The 23,725-nt window shown below is 31.8% G+C and overlaps 1 protein-coding gene across 2 annotated transcripts in view; it reads right to left on the reverse strand.

Moving 5' to 3' along the window:
• Positions 1 to 709: 709 nt before the first annotated feature.
• The window catches only part of LOC128223019 (uncharacterized), a 43,508-nt gene continuing 20,492 nt past the window's right edge, over positions 710 to 23,725 (reverse strand). For both annotated transcript variants that reach the window (XM_052932251.1, XM_052932250.1), the window contains 7 exons: positions 14,267 to 14,290; positions 13,501 to 13,524; positions 12,504 to 12,530; positions 11,528 to 11,554; positions 8,526 to 8,738; positions 3,884 to 4,177; positions 710 to 2,698 (listed from right to left, as the gene is read on the reverse strand). In XM_052932251.1, the coding sequence (XP_052788211.1) occupies positions 2,490 to 2,698; positions 3,884 to 4,177; positions 8,526 to 8,738; positions 11,528 to 11,554; positions 12,504 to 12,530; positions 13,501 to 13,524; positions 14,267 to 14,290 (818 nt within the window). In that variant the 3' untranslated portion in view covers positions 710 to 2,489. The remainder of the gene's footprint in view (positions 2,699 to 3,883; positions 4,178 to 8,525; positions 8,739 to 11,527; positions 11,555 to 12,503; positions 12,531 to 13,500; positions 13,525 to 14,266; positions 14,291 to 23,725) is intronic.

Below are 23,725 nucleotides of genomic sequence, written 5' to 3' on the forward strand. Positions count from 1 at the left end.
GTAACTTAAGACCGGCTCATCATTTTAGTGGTTAAATCAATGACACCAGTGTTTAAATTCCTTGCATATTCAAAACAAAGAAATATTTGTTGAATAACATAACTTTTGCTGCCTTCATAATACACTCGAGAGGTTTGGAAATTGTAAGTGCCCGAACGTATATCTAAGCAATTAGAAGACAAGAACAGACGTTGACAGCGTTACGCTTGCCATTGATGTCATTAAAAAGTCTAACTCATAAAGAGGGTGATGTTTCCTTTTTAATGTTGCTTCCGATTAACCTCTATTCCAGATTGCATTAAGCTTGTCGCCGCACTAACATCACATGACACTAAGTTAATGCCACATCAAGTGCAACTGTTCATAATGTATGCTGATCAATGTATTGATTAACCTTCTTTCAACTTGTAAAAATACACGAAAAGATCTACTCCCGGAAAACGCAAGTCTTTATTAAACGGAGGCGTCGTTTGCTCAAGAAGAGTGCGTCCAGTAGATATAATTTAAATATGGTATAAAGAAGCTGTTTGATCGGAAAGTACTTTATCCCGTTGCAAAGTAACATTTCGACCGGCATTTTTTTGCTTAGATTGATATTTGAAATCGCCATTTTAAAGGTTTAAATAAAATAGTTTTGAAAGCATTTATTCAAAGAGCAAAACAATATTGCATACGTTCAAGGCCATTTAGACAGAACACTGTATTCCAACTTACATAGCATATTACAAAGTTGTGAAAAATAAACATAGTTTATTATGAAATCAAATTCAATATTACAGCTTTATGACTTCTTTGAATTGTAAATTAAATAAATATAAATGATGTTTACGTGTCAAAATAATAAACAAATTGGAATTTCAAACAATATCTTTCACCGCTATATATTTAATATACAAATAGAAAATGTTTACGTGTCAAGTAAAAAATATTGTCTTTATAGATAATTAAATAGCGTTGAATAATATTGAGTGTTCAAATTACTAAAGAGTGTCAAATATTATTTACAACATTATTTTTGGACAATTTTAGTTGAAATCGTTATACAATTCATACCAAATTATATATAATTGCATTAAAACATAACAAATCAAACTATATATTCCAGTAACATATCGATTACGTATGTCAACTATTATTGGTAGTTATTACCGGATTCCGAAAACCGAACCTTGCTTAGTTCCAGGTCTAGTTCACTGCATTGACCTATTTAATTCAAGCTACAAAATGAAACATGTGTGGTGATAAAACATAAATTCAACTTGTTTTGATCATATATATGGGTTGATGGTTAGTTTTTGAACGTGTTAATGAGTGCACTCTAAGAGGATTTATACACTATAATACACACTAATATAGTGCAAACTATTTCTAAACACTTGAATATACGGGTTTAACTAGTTCTAAGCATTTGCAGAATAGAAGTAGATGCCAATTTGCACGTCAGACATGAACTCATATATGTGTTATTAGAATTTTAACGAGCAACCTTGTATAATATATTATAAATTTTAGTTTGATAGCAAACGAATTTACTTACGTTTTAGATGGTTGAATCAGAAAATGATTTCACTTTGTACATATGTCAATATAAAGTTAAGTGTGCGATTGTGAACAAAATGATGAATATACAATTTATAACATTTATTGAATCCGATTCCCCGTGGAATATTATAAAGTTCAGTTCTAGCAAATAAAAAAAACAACACCTGTATATTTAAAAATTAAGCATAGGAAATATATTTATATTTTTAGAACTGAATAATTATTTACATTTATTTACACAAGTCCTTTGTCTCTACTGCTAACGTTATAATCAGTCAACGATATTGTTTACAATATATTGTTTTTATATTCACAATATCGGTACATGTTTCTTAACACTGTCTTCGTTAGCTCAATACTATATATATAGTATAATAGCACATACATACACCATAAAGGTCAAAATGCTATGAGAATTTTAGGACAACCGATATATTTACATAAATCACAATAGTCAAACTGTAATGAGAGGTTTGGAAAATTTAAAACGATATTATATTCTTCTAAGGAATACAAATTAACATGCATGTTCAGATTGGGACAATACTACCGACGGGCATGAGAAAAATGTTGTTAGATTTAAATAAATGAATACTTAACGTGTGTCAGATATTCAATTAGTTTTGCATTTCACAATTCAGATATACCTAGTTCGACCTTTCTTTTTTTCAAAAAAATCACTCCAAACATCAAAGGTGATGCTAAATAGATTGTAGAAAACCCTTGTTGATAAGATGACCAAATAAACAATGACCAAAATAAAATTAAAAAAAACACAATTATCAATAATGGTTTCTGTTATGTCAACAAAGCTGTCGTTGTCAAAACAATAGCAAAATAAGATAGCTACACATCATAAATAATTACATGTATGTAAGTTACATAATACAATTATCGTATTGTTTCAGTTTTTCATCTTGCAACAAGCATGTTTAAGTTTGCAACGTTTATTCTTGTTTTAACCTTTTGACTTCACTCGATGTTTCCCCTTCTTCAGCGTTTCTCTTCTGTGCTCGTTTTAGTTCTTCATTTTCTGCACGTAAACTGATGACTTCATTTTGCAAAGCGGCAATTTTGTTCTCGACATCAGCAACTCTTGCCAAAACAGCGTCTTCCGCCTCCCTTTGTATTGTGGGTTGTTCTTGACCAATGTTTGCTGAAAAACAATTTATTTCGTGAAGGTTTTGTCTTCAGAGCTCGTTCCTGTGATGTCTATTGTAGTACCACTAGCTCCAACTTAAAATGAGTTTAAACCATTTTATGTATTCGTTGCATCATCATAAAAATGTTCATTTCATCTTAATGTGTGCAGTGTCAATCAAATTGTATTGTTTAGTACATAACGATGCAGACACAAACATGCCAGTAAATACAAATGCTAAACTTAATAGTTATTCGCGACAAATTGCGATTTTGTTTAACAAGAAGGTTTGATAATTGCCAAACAGTAACTATATGCATGCGTTAGCGTAAGATATAAACATGCTACAGAGAGATGTCTTAAAACATTCAAAACATGAAAAATGTATTTGGGTAAGAGAAAACACTTCATTCCAGCTCGTCAATGTTTTCAATAGCAAAACCGACCCACAAATACAATTAATTCTCATATTGCTTATGTACCCTTTATGGTAAATGTTGATGCTTGGTAACCACATTTTATTTTGGTATCGGTTGAAAGGGTTTTGCTTGCTGGTTACTCATATGTTAAATAAATCAACAAGATGACATTATACTTCAAGTAGATTTAATAACAGTTTGTTTACGTGCTCTATATTTCAACTGAAACCGGACATGAACTTAACTATTTTGCTTTCTTCAAAACTCTCAAAACTGTTTGTAAAATTTTGTTCTGTTGTTTTCACAGTTGTTATATAAACACAAAACCCTTCTAAATGATACCAACATAATATGTAACATGGGATCAGCAGGCATTGTAACTTCACATATTTACGGGTCGGATTACTTTCTTATTCAAAATAATTAGATGCACATGTACATGTATATCAAACATAATGTAATGAACTTTTAACTAATAACTAAATCATGCATTTGTGGAAAATATTAATTGCTGATAACAAAATTGTAATTGTGTATTTAATAGCTAAAAACGCAAAAATATTAATCGTCTTATAAGGTAGAAATACCTTGTTTTGTACAAATTTCTTCCAAATTAAACTCGTTAACCTTCATAAGAACAATTGTTTTCGACATTTATTAATTCATTTTAGTATATTATTATATGTATTTTATATTGTATTAATAGTGGTAAATTTTACTTGGGAAGAATTTGCATTTTTAAGATAATAGTAGTGGAATAGAAATAGATCATCATATTTACCAAATCTAAGAGCAATGCCTTTCCAGTCGACTGTAATCATGTCACCATATTTAGTGGAAGCATCGTCTATTATCATCAAAATATCTTTCAAACTGGCTTCCAATGGCGGCATCGTACCTTTTCGCAGCATGTGATATATTTGATTTTGCATGCCTTTGTGGTCATGTTCAATATGGTCAAGTTGTGCTTGACTCAAGCACAGACTTTCCCCCAAGTATCTTCTTCCATTACCAATGCAACTCGACAGATGATTTAAATCGTCGTTTGAAGGCTTTTGACATCCATCTATGTCACCTTTAAAAAAAAAAACCTATGCATTTACTAACTTTCAATGCAGAAAAAAGCTACGCAAAATACATTTTTACCGCATGTTTTATTCATGTCGAATTGTTTGTTAAGATGTAACTGTACTCAGCAAGTTAAAATTCTGTGATTTTAAAATATTTGTTTTAGTAAAATGTTAAAATTATTGAACGAAAAATACTGGCACCAACTTTGAGATTGGATGCACTGAGGCATCAAATAGACAATGACAGTATACCTCCTTAGCATTAAACCTCACGAATCGTCAGTGGCTGGTCAAAGTACGCGTGGAGTCCTTCGGACTCCACACACTTTGACCAGCCCAATTGCGTTCATACCCCGATAATGACATCAAATCCGCAGTTCATTCGTTAAGTAAAAAAAAAACACATCTAAAGTAAAGGGAGTGTGAACAGTTAAACTAACGCCTTTAAAATCCGTGTTTTTTTCATTTGTCTACAGACCCTGAGGTACTGTGTTTATATCATAATGCCTTAAAAAATGGCCTTTTACTGTTCATTGTTGTACATTTTCTAGCCATTCTACCTATATATATATATAAATTTTAAGCAAATTTACCTTTGATTACAATACAAATCTTAATAATATGAATAGGTCAATCATCAAATATTAAAATAAAGCTACGAAACATGTGTTATACAATAACTATAAGATTAAGATGCACATTGTTATAACGCACGTAGATTTAAGGTCAATATAAATAAATTTTCGGGACTATATTGGGGGAGGTATGGGGCAATATTTTGCGAGTGCTCTTCGGGTTGAGCTGTGGAGGGAAGTATGATGATTCTGATACAGTGACTTAATATTATCAATAATATATTTCAGCACTTAAGATACGCAATAAAATTCCCATTCTTGAAATTCATACTTGATATGAAAAGTAAATTACGTGATAATCGCCAAATTATAAACAACCAAGCATATTATCTTATGAATATCCTTAAAGTAGGTCCAAACAATAAATGTAATAATAAAACGTACATTCCTCTCGCATGTCATAAACGATGAACCAATGTAACATTATTTGCCCCGCAGTGATGGCACATATGGAGGGCCATCAACCATATCACGCATTCCAAAATACCAGGTCTCGTTCGAATAAGATGTCTCGGTCGTAAAACTTACGCTGACGTAAATTGAACGATTTGTTTACGAGATTAGGACTGACATAACTATTTAACGGAAATGTACATTTACAAATACATATTATGAACTCTCAGTTTCCCTGGATCTACATAAATCATGAATTTGAAATTCATTTAATATGTTTAATATCAAACGACATATATTTATCACTTCTTATACCTATGTATCGAGGGTTTTCAAATTTCTTAAAAAGGACCAAAATCAGAATATCACATGAACATTAAAAAGTATCAACTAAGACATATTTTGCTTTCAGTAGCACATGAACTGGGAAAATATATGTATTTATATCGGAATTGATAAGGTTAAATATCGCAGTGCGTTCAGTTTTGATATGGTATTATTGGTTATAAAATTTCAAACATTTTCCTCGGGGGAAAAACTGGTATTTAGTGATTCGACTAGCACGCAGGGTTTCATTCACATCTTATTAACTGATGGCATTTTTATTTTCATTTTTTAAGATTAAAAAGCATTTGTCTCCAACAAAGCTATCAGTTTTGCCAACAGTTTTCGTTATCAGAAGTGTTTAAAGCTTCACTCTCACAGATTGAACGTTTTGACAACTTTTTTATTTTTTATCTTAGAACTAGCCATTTTTTGCGAAAATCCATGGAAATCAGTTAATATATAAAACTGCTGACAAAAAATCAGATCGCTGATGTTTATATTTAAGTTCAAAAATTGATGTTTTATGCATTTTTCTTAAACCGTTAGTAACCATAAAACATTAATTTTCGAACGGAAATATAAAACTCTACTATCTGATTTTTGTCAGCAATGTTATATAATTGGTTTGCAGATATTTACCCGAAAAATTGATCTTTCCAAGACAAAAAATAAAAAAAAGTTGTTAAAATGGTCAATCTGTGAGATTGCAGCTTTAATGTGCATTATTCAATATGCTGTTTAATTGTTTTCAATAAGTACTTAAATTATGTATACACACATGTTTAATTGTTGAGTAAATGAAAAAGGCAAAATATTGATAAACATTTTGAATTCCGCACTTTTCAAAGATGATTTAAACATTTCTGGTTTTGCATGTAATGTAATAAATTATGTGCTTTAATGCGCCACTACGCATGAATATGCTTTATTGCACTTGCACGTACGTCAATGTCGTTCACAGACTGGTTGTGTTTGACTTTATCGGCAACGCAGTCAGTATAGTAAGTCTGAAATATTGATTTCAGTTCATCCTTGAAGATTTTGTTTGAAATGGCATCGAGAGGCTGCAGTTGATCTGTACATGACGGTGGGACGAAAACAACATTGACGTTATTTAGTTTCTCTAACATGGTCTCACTGCGGTGTGCCTTCAAAACGTCAAATATCATACTGCCTAAAAAATTGCCTTTTGTCTGTTCATAATTGTAGAACCTTTGTCAATTGTACTAGTCTGCATATATTTCATAAGTTTAAAATATCTTAATGACTTTCTCTGATTTGGTATTGTTCTTTAGGAATAAAAGCAATCAACAGGTTACTAAAATTCACGTTGATTACAACAAAAATGTAAAATACATTACTTTATCAAATCCAGAGCTAGACGATGGTGCGCTTTTTATCGTTAAAGAGCAATGTAAAATAACAGGTTATATTAGAACTGCTGTCAAAGGCCTATGTCTTAGTAAAGAATCAAAGTATTAAGTAGTTAAACAGTACGAGAAAAAGTAATTGCTTACTGTGGAATGATATGATACTAGATCCGTAAGGTATTGCATAGTTTGTTTGAATATTTCAAAAGCTATATATAATGCAACGTGAATTGTTTCAAACTTTCGTTTAAGAGGCTGCCATATTTTTACAATTAAAGGGCCCTAACACTGTGTTAAAGTGAGGGTTGGAAGATGATTGATCTCAGTCAAGATGTAATACCAATACAACTTGTCACAACGTTTTTTAAAGTCTGGATAACAAATGCTTTAATTCGAGAGATGAAATGGAAGTATGACGCAGACGACAATGACTACGGACAATATCATCCCTATTTTGCGGTTTAAAAAACCTTCTTCAAAATTACTTTATTGGCTTTTGTTTTCGTTCATTTTTCAAATTCAGGTTATAAGCAAACAATATTAGGTTGAATTGGGCGTCTTCTCATAATCCAACTAGTTGTGAAAGCACACTGAAGACAGAATTATTAACTTTCTTTTTAAGTGTATATAAGCAAACACCCCCATTTAAATCTAAGGTTTTCCTGTAAAACGAATGTCGGTCAGCGTACGGTATAACACAAGTTTGGATTTTAAAAACTACGCATGATCACTGACGACCCGTGAGATGTAATGTTAAGAAGCTACATTGTCAGTGTCTATTAAATGCCCCAGTGCCACTAAGCATCCACTAATAAGTGACCAAAGTCAATGTATAACTATAATAGAGTCTAATATTACGCCTGATGAACTCCGTAGGTCCACACGATTCTTTATTCAAAAGAAATGTATGGGAAATACTAACGAAATTACAAACTGGTCCACTGATTAACTTTATGATAATAATATTAACGTATTGTCAAGATGCTGAAATATCGACAAGATGTATCCAAGTCCTCATGGTGTATTAGATCTGGTGGCGTTACGTTTTGTCTTGATTTTAGCGGTGTTGGTTCGCTTTCCAAACAAATAAACAAAACCTCTTCGTTACAAAACGCATTTCATTAGTTTATAAAGCAAAATACAATTTTAGGTATTCGGAAATTCACGTGACATGCAACATTCGTATGTAACGTTATGCACGCTAAAGTAATACTACAATTAGAGTACAATTTAGGTTTTGTTGCATTTTGTTATTGCAATTCTGTGTCAATCTGGGCGTTATACACATCAAACGGGTAAAGAGCAACCATTTGGATATGCATCCAAATAATAAGTTTACATTAGTTGTGTCGACCGTTTGCGTTATAACCTTAATGGAATGTAAGAAGTGTTTGAGATGCACTATTCAATATTTTTGCTGATTTTTTGTTCACCTCTATATGAAACTTTTCGTACTCGCTAACACCGAGAGTAACCCTTAAATATTTGAGCAAGTAATAATATTTGTCTTAAACAATGTGATTTTGTATATATAATGACAAGAAATCAAGAGATATAAGTGAAAAAACGGAGATAGATACATAAACCCGCGCATCATGTGCATAGTGTAAGTAATATAGGATACTTACCAATCCATGTCCTTGGGCCGGGATTCGACTCAACTCCCGATCGGAGAAGCAGTATATGCACAATACATTTATCTTCTTTGCTTCTTCTTGTTTGCTTTGATGTTAAAGTTTCAAGTATCAGACTAAGATACAAACACAGCTCCAACAGCACTTTCAACCTTTCCTTAAATTCAATCAATTCAATTGCGTCTGCACGTGCTTCTGCGGCGATCCCTTTAATAGGAATATATAAACGAGTAATTATAAGTGCTTTATGATTTAATTATAACAATAAGAAACAATATTACGTAAAACAACTGTATATTTATGCATTAATAACGCCTAAAACGGGTTGCTGACTGACGTTAACTTTAATTTCGAAAAATAATTATCATAACGTACAGAATAACATCACAAATTGTTACACACGCGGGTTTATTTGCCAAAATATAATCAACGTTTTGACGGAGAATATCATCTTCATAATTGATCGCGTGAATAGTAAAATAATAAGCAGTGAAAAGAACCACGCATGTATTAAATGAATGTTATAATCATTTATTTATATTATGTTTATATTTAGTAATTAAAATGTCGTTTGTATGGTCGTCAGTCTGTCTGTATGTCTCTTGAGCAAAACAAACATCTGCTTTTCAGGACTGTTTATAAAGTTTTGGATTACGAAGGGTCGTATTGACTATTAAATATCGCTTGTAATAAAATGTGTCTCTTAATGGAAATAGCACATATTACAATTCAAGTAGTAGATTTATTGAGGTCCTACATCAGAAGTATCGCAATAAACGTGACTTTTGTAGTTGTTATAATTTAAACAAAATATCATCAGCTAACTAAAAGCGCAATGGTCGAATGCTGCTTATGATGTTTTACACAGACCATATCCGGCAGTATTGGACAGGGATATGAAAATTATTTAATTGAAATATTCTAGCTTAAGCAAGACGGTGCAATTTAATGACGTTAAATGTTGACGGAATCTAATAAATATATTTTATTTATGTTTAAATAAGTTTTCTTTACAAAGTCATGCTGTTTTTGTTTTTACCCCGTGTGCATAATAACCTTATTTTTATGAAAAACTACAGAAACAAGCTCAATAGCCAAACGTTTAAACATAAACCCCGTTTAATAGCACAGGGTAAACGCGAAAGACATACGAGTGTCGTCATACGATATGACGTTTTCCCGGGGAAATTGACGCAAATATCTTCTCAGAATTCTTTAATCAGAACTAATGAATTTTCTAACGTTTGTTTATCAGACTGCGTTGGTTAGGTATGCTTGTACATCAAAAACAATGTACAAACACTTAACTAAACAATAAATAATATGCAAAGTATTTTGCATATGTGGCGTCGTATGATTTTTAAAAAAAAACAAAGTCTACGATTCAGTGGGACAGCCTTCGTAGGATACAAAAAAAGAAAAGAAATCACACAACTGCTAGTTTCGTTTGCCTATGTCAAAAAGCAGGATTTGATATCTTTAAGACCTAAAACACGAATATAATTGGTGAGGTTGCAGCTAAATAAAATTAAAAAAAACAAACAAACAAACAAACAAATAAACAGAAATCTTTGCAGAAATGAGTTTTTATTAAATGTACTAACACTCATTTTCCGTAAACAGTTTGACGTCATCCATTTTCTACATTTACTTTGATTATGAAAGCCTCATTTTCCGAATGTTTGGTTCAGATTTGTTTATATTTTTACATCCTGTCACATGGTTTGTGAGCGTTATAAACAACTCAATATCAATACCTTGTGTTCTGTCTCTGCAATTTATTGTTAAATATCAGCAAAACACCAATGAGTTATTGTATTCAGTCTTTTTTAAGTTTCTTTTATTCTAAAATTTAAAAAGGGCCAGCCTTTTATCAAAATTCTACATATATGTGAGGAAAATACTAAAACTTACGGAACGTCGAAACTTTTCATAAAAATCACGCTTTCAAAATTAAGCACTAGCAAGTTATGCAAGTTCTAGACGATCATATTTTGATTTTTGCTCAACACCTTAACATTCACAGCACATTGTCAACCTGTGTTGAAATGCATACAATTGCATATAATTTAAAAATAACCAACACGGAATAAGAAGTTTTGTTCTTATTATAGGTTTATTATGAAGCTCTGAAATTTATTAGTTCTAAACCATTTAAGCAGACCAGGTTGATATATATGTTTATAATATTTGACTTTTTGTTATAAAACAATTTCGTACCACCTTTTAAGCCTACTTTCTGAACCTGATAAGATAAGGATTCTGGCGTCGAGACGTTCTCAGTTTTGTGCTAACTTTTAATGCAAATACACAAGATTGATAAAAATAGATTATTTATCACACAATGATTGCCAAAAGATAGCCTCACGTACAGGTGATATTCTCAGTTGAGTTTAAATGTCGTTTGCGATATTTCTCATTAAACTAGAAACAGTCGAATCGCTTTTCTTGTATGAATCATGTTATTTTTAAATTTTACGATATACACATACCGGATGGCGTAGTGCATAGAACAAAGTACTAGTAACCATACACGTTTCCCATCCTCTTTACTTTCCATTCAGCATTTTTGCGTCTTCATGGCTTAGTTGTAATTGTTTCTGTTTTCTATTTGTTTACAATTATTTCCAATAAACAAAGTTCCTTTTTTTCAAATTTCACCAGTAAGCCATAAGTTTGTATAGTTTGGACTATTTGGGACAACAACATTCACAGGGTCGAAGTCTGTTCAAAAACGTCTGATCACCACTGCCCTTTTTTCTGAATAATCACTCTTTTATTTATGTTTTAAATAATCGTGTACTCATTTTGTCCGTTTCAGTCTATAACGTCTAGCGTCATACTATTAAATATATTTATCTCTTCAATCCACACATTGACTTGTTATTGTTTATACTCTCTACTAATATAGGTTTGCGTTCAATTCCGATGAACAATTATATTGTTGTTTAAAGTATATTTTTGTCATGTGACTTATATATCATTATTTTACTTACTTTCTTCTTCGGAAGTCAACTGAATGACTGAAACATAGAAAACAATAGTGTATCAATACAATAATTACAAAACAGTGTAGTTTAAAGAGACACAACTCGATGAAACATTATTGTTAATAACCTACAAATACCTTATATACTTCATATACTATATAAAAACTAGTTGTGTTTATCAAGGATTGTTAGGGTACCGCCTTGGAACGGTCAGTAAAATGTAAATTTACTGTGGGTTTAAACCAGTTTGCGTGCACAACCTCACTCTTATCCCAACAATCCTGAATAAAGTAAAAACGTAAAAGGTAAATCATATCAAAGTATGCATTTACTGGAGGAAACGCAATAATAAAACAAATAATAATATACTTATAGGTATACCCCAAGTACTTCAATGATTAGGGATCCCAATTATTTCTGCAGACGACGGAATACAATTCAGAGTACTTCATACATTTTTTATTCAAAGATACGGTGCAGTTATTGTTTGAAACTATGAGCATCACACACAGTCTGCCTTAGCAAATACAATGTTAAAAACTGTGTGATAATATAGTTTCATAATAAAACACAGTATTGTACTAAAACTTGGAACAAACAAGGAACACATTTAAAAATAAACAGAATAAAAACCTTGAAAAGAAAGCCTGTCAGATATTGATAGAGTTATGGAACTCAGTTGATAATGTCTATCATTATTGCCCTTGTTTCTAAATTTCACACTTTGACATAAGTTTTAGATATTTGTTTATTCAGCATGTCCTCTTCATTCTATAATGTCTAGCGCGGAGATGTTTAATTTTATGATGATGAGATAAGGATTAGTGACAAATACTAAATGACATAAAAAAAACAAAAAAACATTAAAACACACCATATTGAATGTTTATAAATGTACATTCTTTTAAAATTTGAATTTAATTGGTATATATGAAGTTTACTTAAGGAAAGTGACCTATATCATCTCCACTGTGTAACTTACGTTCTCCCAAATGAAACACATCGTTAACTGAAATATAGAAAAAACGTAAGTATCGATAAAATAATTTAAATATCGCACTGTACAAAAAGCCACTACTTTACGATAAAACACAATTGTACCTAATTGTATTTTCGGATAACCTAAAACAAACGTGTATAATTCGCATATCGATATGCAAATTCAAATAAGATCCCCCGTATAAAACTCGTATATCAATATGAAAGTTAACACTTTCCCATAGCTCTGCCATAAATACTTGAAAAAAAAGCTTCATTTTACCTGACGAATTCGTTTGGCGTTTCGCTTCACGGGGCTCTAGTAATGATAGTTGCAATTCTTGATTTATTTGTATCACTATTGACACTAACACTGGATAGTAAGGTTATCAACATTGTTTTAAAACAACAATTTTATAAACGATGACTATCACCTGATGGTTAAGTTTGTACTAACAATGAAAAAAAAAACAGGCATATATCTTTACAATTTATTATGACCTACACAGTTGGTCATTTAAGAGGCTCTTTCACAAGTATGGATTACATATACCTGTTTTCCATAGTTAAATTGCTTAATAACGGCATAGAAAAATAAAGGCATATTATTAAGTGATTGCATAAAGGTGACGACATGTACATCACATGTGCTTGTAAAAGCAGATTTTGAGGATAACTTCCGTGTCCTTTTTACATTTCTCAAGAATACATGTATTTCTTTATTTCCTACCGAGAACATCATCGATAGTGGTTCAAGCTAATTAAACAAAATTGGTATCAAGTTTGGGCGGTTCATTTAATCATATAGGAACTAATATAATTTATGAACCTTTCAAACGAAGACATCAACTGTGTCCACCTATCATATGTTGGTCAATGGATTGGTATTATTATGCTTTATTTTACTACTTGTTTGCATTTATTTGATATTTTAATTAAATCAGAATTATAAAGTTAACTTGAAGAATGTGACTTAAATCACATGTTAATGTTTAACTTACCTTCTTTTTGAAACAGCGCCCGAACTGAATGAAAGAAATATCAGTGAATCGATGTTCGAATGAATTCCAATAAGTGTATGGTGAAAATATACACAACTCTATGAAACTTTATTTTTTAATAACTTAAAACCATTGGATATACTTCTCATACTCATAGCAAAATGCAACGTTTCAACAAAAAACAAACGTTTAAAGATACCTTCAGCATTATGAAAGTTTTGACTAGCCTTCAGCACAGGCTTTACTTGTTGTTGAGACATGTCTATAATGAGTACAATTCATTCATCTGTATTTCCGTTATTTATACTCACGTTAGACAGACTTGCCATTAACATTGTTTGAAAACAAAATACTTAAACGATGCTTAAGGATTTGTTGTTCGATTGAATAATAGGCATCAATAGTTGCCACCCACCCCGTGAGTTGTATTTAGAGCTATGCTACTTATTTCAGTAATTTCTGACCATTTTGCCCGTCTTTCCTAAATATTCAACGTTTGGGTAATGTTGTTGTTTTTAAATTGTGTGAACTCAGCGTGTCCACTTCATTCTATAATGATAAGTTTGCATATGTGAAAATTAATGAAAATGATATGAACATAAGTAACGGGGACGGAATTACGGAATAATAAGTACACAAACCATTCCAATCAATATTTAATGGTTACCAATATACAAACTATTATCATTCGTTTGCCTTTATTACATCAGTATTAAAAAGTATATGTAAGAAATGTGAGTAACATCACTTGTTTTGTTTTACTTACATATATTACCAAACGGGCTCATAGCTGAAACATAGAACATATAGTGCATTGAAAAGGAATTCCAAAACAGTTTTGTAAAAAGACACGCAACTCAATAAAGCTTTATTTTTTAATAACCTACACTACTCATAACGTTATGCAAAATCAAAACAAAACAATCTCATCTGTATAATATGTATGTGAAACGCTACAGAAACAAGCTCAGTAGCAAAGAGTTTAAACATAAACCAGGTTTTAATGGCAATGACTAGACGCCGAAGTCATAGAACATAAAATCACAAACAAGAAACATGGTAGAACAGCACAAAACTCCACAAACAGCACAGTGCATGCATACTTTATATATAAACAACTAGGTATGATTATCAAGAGTTGCTAGGTACCGCCTTGGAACGGTCAGTAAAATGTAAAGTCACTGGAGGTTTAAAGTTTTCACTTTCCAATCACGCAGTCTTAATTGTTGAGGTTTTCGACTTTTAGGAATATAACTGACGAGATTTGGCGTTTGATCCACAGCGCACAAATTATCACTATTACTTCTGGAGGAAGGCATTAAATATGTCTAATAATATCTAATTTTCTTTGCCTCCTTGTTCCTGAACAATCACACTTTGATCTTATGATTTGAACACGTATGTACTCAACGTGTGCACTTTAGTCTATAATGTCGAGAGTAGGGATGTTCAATTAAATATAAATGAGTTAATCAGTAGTTACTAATGCATACTTATGTCTTACAAATACTTACATCATACTAATCCATATTGAGTGGTTATCAATATAGTATCTATTACTGTTTGTTAGCATTTCAATAATATTTATGATATCAGTATTATAAAAAATACTTTTTAATGTGACTGATATCAACTGATTATTGCTACTATAAGTATCATCAATTATAACATATAAGTAAAAGTGTATGAATAAAGGAAATCCAATAATAAATAAAGGGACAGATAAGAAAGGAACTGAATCAAAGCGCTAAACGTGTTTAAAGCGGCCGGCGAGATAATAGAAACAATCATTAAGACCTTTTAATGAAAATTGATCGATTTGTTCATGTTTTCTGTGAAAAATAAAGTTTTATAAGATGAAATAACAACAGTGAAAATGAAAATATCAATTTGATATTTTAACTGCAAACTATGAAATGAATATCAACCTTAACTACAACTTTTTAAATCCATTGAAGTTATTTCCCTTTGACCAATCTTAAAACGTCGAACATTTACTCGATGTTACATCATATGTCAAATGTCTTTTAAAACTTTGAAATACAACCTTTCAAGAAAGTACACAAAACATACATTAGAATAATTCATTATTTCATATACCCAAAGCCTAAATATTTGTCAACAACCTAGCATGGTCTTTGATGAATGATTGATACTCCTGGTTCACGAAACAAACTCGAAAAGTTTGAAAATGCTAATCTGCTATTGCTTTTATCACGTTCGACCTTAAGTTCAAATTTAGTAATTTACGATCAGTGAAGCAATTGTGTCATGTATTCGTTCCCTGCTCAATCTAAAAGTGCTTTCATGCATTAACTAAAATTATTTAGAATATAGATGCAATAATGAAAGTTTGTCAATGAATGTTCATTAATTGTTTGTCCTGAAATACAAGTAAATGATAAAGTACAAAAAAAAACTTGGATAACCATTTTTTCCACCAACCGGAAATAGAAAATGACAGCGCAGAACTTTATGTGAGGGGTGTCCTACAAGCAGAGGCGTAAATAACACTCTTTTCAGAAGGGGCTATTTTTTACATTAAAATACTAATTAAACTCCTAAAACAGGCATAACAGAAACAGAAAAAAACATTTCAGTGTAAGATTGTAGTTTATTTCACTCGTGATTATAAAGAAATCTATGACACTCGTAAAATAAAATGCGCACTTACTTTGATAAGATTTACCCTTTTACGTTTTATCTTTATTTAGGATTGTTGGGATAAGAGTTTGGTTTGTGCACTTAAACAGGTTTAACCCCACAGTAATTTAAATTTTACTGACCGTTCCAAGGCGTACCTAGCAATCCTTGATAAACATACCTCGTTTTTTATACATAGTATGTATGCACTGTGCTGTTTGTGCTGTTCTTCCATGTTTCTTGTTTGTGATTCATGTTCTATGTCTTTGGCGTTTACCCAGTGCCATTTAACCTGGTTAATGTTTAAACTTTATGCTACTGTGTTTTTTTGTAGCTTTAAGCATAAATATTTACACTGAAAAATCAACAAAGATCTCATTTTTTATTCATTGATGAAATCGCTTAAAATCGGTGAAATAGGATAAAAACTGTTTAAATAAGCGAAACGATATTGTCACTACTAACTCAAGTATATAAGGGCTTATTAATAATCTATCAGATTCCTAACTTTAACCTCTATAGTCATCGTTTTTGTTAAGAGAACGAATATATAAGATGCTTCATTGTGTATCTTTTAAAATCGTTTTAGTAATCGTTAATACTATTTTATTATGGTTGTGCACTTGGATGGCTTAGTGCATAAAACGAAGTACATGCATCCGTACATCTGTTTATATGTATATTTACAACTCAACTTCCATTCCATTCATTTACTGAAGTGCCTTTCGGCAATTGCGGTTATCATCCGATGACCTTAACATCTTCGGATATGTTCGAATCGCAGGTCATCGCATAAAAACATACATGAAAATTGTTGATCTTGTTATAGTTCGTATTGTGTCGGCAAGTCCCGTAAACAGTAAATCAACATTTTAGAAAGAGTTAATTTATTAATGTATTGTTGTCATAAGTGTTTCAAAATAATGTTTTAAAGTGATTTCAAGTGGTTGATCTTTTCCCGCGTTATTGTGACATGATTTTATAAAATGTTACTGTTGATTCAGAAGTGAATACTTATTCAAAATATAGTAGCGTAAGAAGTGTTTAAAAAAGAGGTGAATTAAATATTAAACTTAGTCTACAACATGAATATCGACGTTTAAAACAATTGAGAAGTGACAGTAATATACATTAGTTATACGAGACTCACTTTATCAGCATGGCTTCCTGTGGATTATGTTATATAATTGAGTTACATCCGATTGCATAATAGAAGACACAAATTCATTATTAATCAATGTAAAGGATTATTGATCTAACACGCAAGCAAAACAACTTTAAGAGTGGAATTGTTCAAATAAGGTCACTGATAGTTTTATAAAGTAAAGGCCAATTTTTGGATATAGTTCTTACTAATAAGCTAAAATCGTTGGAAGGTGAATAATGGCATGTATTCATTAACAACGTGTGTCATGTTGCTAAAATTGCTCTTCCTGCATCATTGATATGGAAACAAATTTATTGATTCTGCTAATAAACTAAGCCTTTTTAAATGAAATACCAGGTTCAAAATTATTCGTCATAATAATTATTATAATAACCTTTATACTTCTGGAATATGTGTTGCACTCTGTTATAGTAACTGTTTATTTTTGGTTTCAATGTTGTACTTCAAACAAGTATTGTTTCATTCAACTGTAGAAAGTTCTCTCCCCCCCCCCCCAAAGAACAAATAAAACAAAAACAAACAATAACAACACAAAGTGATGATTTTATAGTCGAAGGTTTGCTTCTTTATTTTACTACAACGCATTATTGTGATGCACTAAACCGATTATCTTAAGGGTTTTATGCAAATGTAATTTGACGGTGGTATTAGATAATACCTTAAAACGCATAAATTACAGTTCATGGAGAAGCAGAGAGTGCCCAACAACAACGCTGATATAAACTATGAAGCCGACAGTATAACAGATAACATACTTTTGACATCTTTTTCAGTGATAACGGTATGGAAATAGCTATGCATAGAGAGAAGAATACACATTAAGTGAACATCTATGACAGTAAATTCAACTCAATATTAAAGACAACATACTTTTAAAGTGTATTTTTATACAACAGTTTATTCTTTGATTATGCTAAGATTTGGTGTACCTTTAAAAAACATGAAATAAGTATTGTTTACAAAGTAACTTGTTGACTTTTATCATGTTATTTTTATGGAAGGGCAGACACTCCTTTAAATTAAAATGACTGTTCATGGTTATGTATATAAATACTCAGTGGCCTAAACCTACTGAACGGGTAAATTGTATCTACATTAAATGCAAATTAATACTTAGGAAACCCATGTGTTATAAATTCAGAAAATCCCGAATACGACATGTTAGTTAATGTTTATACAAGCAGCCAAGTTAAGCATATTTTTTACCGTTTCAAAACAGCCGAATTCCCGCCTGCTTGAGTTATTTGTCGTTTGGCGTAAGAACATTGGCTGGAATGTTCGGGGTGTTCGTGCAGTGGTATATTATGTAGTGGGAAGCGTGGTTGTGTCACTCTTATTGAAATATGCCGGAAAGTGTGCGAGATATTGGAACAGAAAATAATCAGAATATTGAAAAAATAGGCAGTTAAAAACAAAAATCATACATGAGCTATACGATTTGATTCATTTTAAATGTGATTAACTCGGAAGGGGTTTCAACAAAGGATTCAGTGTGGACTGCAAAACGTCAGAGAAAAAGGTAGTTTGCTTGGCGATTACTTTCATTGAAATGCCATTTTCTGTTTGTGAAATGTATTATATGTATTATTACACAACCTGTATTAGTCTTTAAAGGTGACAGACGTATACATTTTGTTGTCCTGAGCTTATATGTTTTTTTTATAAATCTCGCAAACACATTTTGGCGCCAAACTCTTCACTCATGTACACCCACAGAACATGCAATAACTTTGTTGAGAATTGGGTTATTTTTCCTTATTCAACATTTAAAAGCAAATATGAAGCTTCCAGCTGATGTGAAAGTAGCATATTTGCTTGAAATATAATTTAAAAAATCTGGCCCCAATACGTGCTATTTTTTACACAAAACGGCCAGCAATTACATTGTTAAGAATTGGGTGTCTTTCTAGCTAATAAACATTTAAACTCGGATATATAACTTCCTGTTTGGAATAAATGGGTGAATTGATACAACGGTCGTATTTACATGTGAATATCATTTGCTTAGGTTTTTGATGGTATCCCTCCAAGATACACATTTATTTTAACCTCACCAACATGGAGTTAATCATTTGATTTGGATTCGTCGTTTAACATCAGGCTGGTCGATTGGCTAAATGTTATTGTTTACTTTATTCCAATTGATTTCATATACATTGTAGGAGCTTAATACAATCAAATGTAACGATTAACTTTTTATACAAATTGAGATATATAAATGTTTGTTATGTGGTCATTTACTTATTTTTAGAAGCGGTTCGAACAACTCAGTACATAAACCTTTTAAACATTGCAATATAAGTAATTAAACATTTAGGATGTTTTTCAAGGAAAACAACAACAAAACAGACATGTTCTAAGCATAGGCTAATGTATTTTATAAGGTAACTTTAAAAGAAAAGCATAATTATGCTTTCAATTGCTTAACACTTATTATTGACTATTGAAAAAAGGGGAACATTCATACCTTGTTTATCGTTGTTTATTTTATCATTTTGCATGTGGCGAATACAAGTATGTTATTTAATACTTTTATCTTAGTGAAAACGCTTTTTCGAAATGTTTTTTTTTTAAATAATTTAAACATGAACCCAAATAAGCATATGTATTTATGACATATTGATATATATATATAGTCTACCATTAATTAATTTAAATCTAGTAAATTAAGCGATTCTAAATAAAAAATAAATATATAACGGCATACTAATTTTTTGGGAATCTTTCTTAGTTTACTAACAGTCAACTTTCCAAAACTATTATTAAAGTGGGCATGTCTTTATCATTATTCCGTATAAATACATTAATAATTTTGTTGTTGAAAAGAGTTGTTTTAGATAAGATTCTCTGAAAACATGAAACAACGTAAATTAAACGTTTTTGTTCGTATCTTGTTTATCAAAAGGTTTGATAGGTTTACTGTGGAAAACACGCGGACAGATGTTTTGCCTGACTGCACTATTGGACTGTGTTTAATTGTTGCTTCCTCATAAATTACTGCAATTCATTTAATTTTTGCAGTGTAACTTTGTTCACTAAAAAAATGCAGATTTCACAAAAGAAACATACAATTGCGTGAATCAAAAACCAAAAAAGAAATGCCTTACACAGTATCGTCGTCGTCGTAATCAAGTGTGTGTGTGTGTGTGTGTGTGTGTGTGTGTGTGTGTGTGTGCGTGTGCGTGTGCGTGTGCGTGTGTGTGTGTGCGTATGTGCATGCGTGTGTGCGGGCGTGTGTGTGTGTGCGTGTGTGTTTGTTTCTTACACCTTGACTAAAACTCAGAAATTGTTCGAGATATTATTGTCAAAATTATTACACTGCTGCAAGACACAATACGTACATGTCTTACAAAACCCATAACCTATAAACTATCAAATAAAGGCCGGCATATGCTATTTGCCAATGTTTATCCAAAGCAATACCTACCATTCCAAGGTTTTAATATTTACACAATGCAAAAAATTTAACATCTCTTATAGAGTTCCTTATTGGAATGCCTATTAAAAATCACTAGTTCTATACTTAACATACTGCAACATGCTTTGTGGTACTAGGAAGTCGAGTTCGTATTCAACGGAAGTATATATGTTTGCATTGGTATCTAGAAAATCGATTTTCTTTCTATAGAAGAGACCGTTTCGACAATTTGATTACAATTATGTTTGTCATGACTATCAAATTACTAATATTTCGTGAGTTCTACTTGATATCTTTATAAATAAGCAGTATTTTGAAAACGTATTGTCTGAAAGAAGACTCTTGGTCTAATTACAAGTAAGCTACAACAAATTATTAATATTGTCAAATAGTATGCACATGATTCTTAATTCCTGATCTTGCAGAAGTTATTCAAATACAATCCGAATAATGCCATATTTTAAGTACACGCTCTGCATGACGAGCTCAGGGTAACTAAAGTTCATTCACCTTTGACGAATTTATCATTACAAATCAGAACCATACGTCTAGAACGTTGAAAGTGTGTGCTTAATTATACTGTATCGGTTATATATATATGGCAAGGCGGAAAAAAATCCGAGTGAGCCAAAGGCTATTTATTCTGTTACTTTAAACACTACTAATAACCTTAAAATCATTACGTATCTTTAAAATTAAGGGGGGGGGGGGGGTGACGTCGGCACACTCGGTATCTATGTCCATTCGCCCCAAAATAGTTATTAAAACTGTTCAGCTTTTTTCAATACGCTTATAATAAAAAATAATTACATTTTAATACGTCAATATCAATTCAAAACATAAAATAGCTTTTAAAAGTGCATACACATGGATCAATTACCAAACATTATCTGACGATGTAACACTTATTCCGAAAGTCACAGACTACAGTTCACAGGTCATGGTTCAAGATCCCGAGTGTTTACAAACAATCGCCACAATTCAAATAGATTTAATTCATGTTGATAGTGTTGGGTGTTCAGAACTGTACCGGTAAAGAGATAATTCATTTTTTTCTGTCGTCAGTGCGATTTTGTCATTCACCTCAGAAATGGAATTAGCTATAGTTGAATGCTGCACAGTTTTCCGCATTTGCGGGTAAAAGAACATATAGATTTTCTGGCCGATATTTTTGCCAGTGTCATTATTATGCAGATTGATGGGACTTTATTGGCGTGTGATTGTTAAGGTGGATTGTTGGCGGACTATAGATACGATAATGAAACATTATTTGTGCTGTTCCGACATTTTAGTGTAGACAAATGTCGGTTTTCGCGGTCACATATTCAACCGAGTGTAGATAAACATCACGTGGTCTACTATCTTAATAAACTAAAATTCATACTTTGTTATTGAACCGATTTGTATGCATGTGACAGGATAAAAAGCTAAATACTGCGGCTGGTGTATTACAACAAAATGGCAACTATGGCCGTATATCGCTCACTTGTTTAAAATGTGGTTATTTAAAGGGTGTTTGCTAAGAAAGTATGTATTCGATGGATAAGAAGGCTGGTCATTGTATAGCATTTCTAGGCAAGTTATATAGTTGTCAGCTTGTTGTTCCAAGATAAAATGTATATGATGAAAATGAAATCAGAATGTTGCTTTGGAAGTCGCAGGTTGCTATGTATGTAGTTAGATGCTGAGTGAAATTTGGTTGCTTAGGATTAAATCAGTTGCTAAGGTAGTCAATGTCTGCTTCTTATGTTAGTGGTTGAAACGGTAATCACTGGTTGCTATGTATGAGTTGCGAAAGTTTTTTTTAAGAAAATCATTGGTGGTTAAGGAAGACATTACTTCCTAAAGAAGTCATGTGCTGCCATTGATTGAGGTTGTTGGTAAAAGGTCAGTTTTTCCTTAGGGCGTTCTTGCTTTGGAATTAGGTAGTTGCTACGATGTAAATAGCTGCTGAGAAAGCTAGTGGTTGCTACGGAAGTCATTTGTTGATAAGGAAGTCAAAGATTGCTAAGGAAATCATTGGTTTCTATGAATTTCGGTTGCCACTTAGAATGAAGTGTTTGCTAAGGAATTCAGTGGCTACTAAGAAAATAAGAACATGCTTGGGAATTATCTGACTGCTAAAGTGCTGACAATGATGGCTAAAAAATATGCTATGATTACAGGAAGTGGCTAAGGTTGTCATTTGCATTTAAGAAAGGCAGTGGTTATGAAGAAAGTCATCTGTACCTAAACGTATCTGAAAATCAATTGTTGCTAAGGAAGCCTTTAGTTTCTAAGAAAGTCATTGGTTGCTTTGAATGCAGGTAGTTGTTAAGAAGTCATTGGATGCTTTGGAAATTATTGGTTGCTTAGAAAGTAATTTTTTGCTAAGGGAGTCATTAAAAACTAATGATGAATGAAAGTGCTCTGAACATTTTCTGTTTGCTAAGGTAGTCATTTATTTACAGTGGTTACAAAGGAAGTTATGGATTACTATGAAAGTAGGTAGATAGATGCTCAGGAATTATTAGGTTGCTAAGATTATCACTTGTAGCTAAGGAAGGGATTGGTTGCTAGGAGAGTAATAAACTGGTAAGGGAGTCGATAGGTGCAAAACAAGCAAACGGTCGCTAATTGTTTTATGGAATTCTTCGATCTTTTTAATAAATATTCTCGTCTATTGTTATTTTTTCTAGTATAATAAAAAAATACCTAAAGGTGTGGAACATTCTGAAGTCCAAATAAAATATATGTTTTGCACTATTTCAATGTTATGTTTTTTTAATGTACCCACTCTTCTATAATCATTGACTTGTTCGTGTTGAGGTTTAGACCAGAATATTTTGAAAGTTAGTCTAATGTGTTAATCAAATATTAAAATATTTTTTTTCTAAAGCCTAATTTAGGTAGGTCGCGTCATCAGCAAACAGTGATTGTTTGCTTTCTGTGTTGCCAACAATCATCCCTTTTATATATGAGTTTTGATTTACATGGCCTGATATTATTTGTAGACA

The sequence above is a fragment of the Mya arenaria genome, chromosome 17 (assembly GCF_026914265.1).
Source record: "Mya arenaria isolate MELC-2E11 chromosome 17, ASM2691426v1".
Taxonomy (NCBI): Eukaryota; Metazoa; Mollusca; class Bivalvia; order Myida; family Myidae; genus Mya; species Mya arenaria.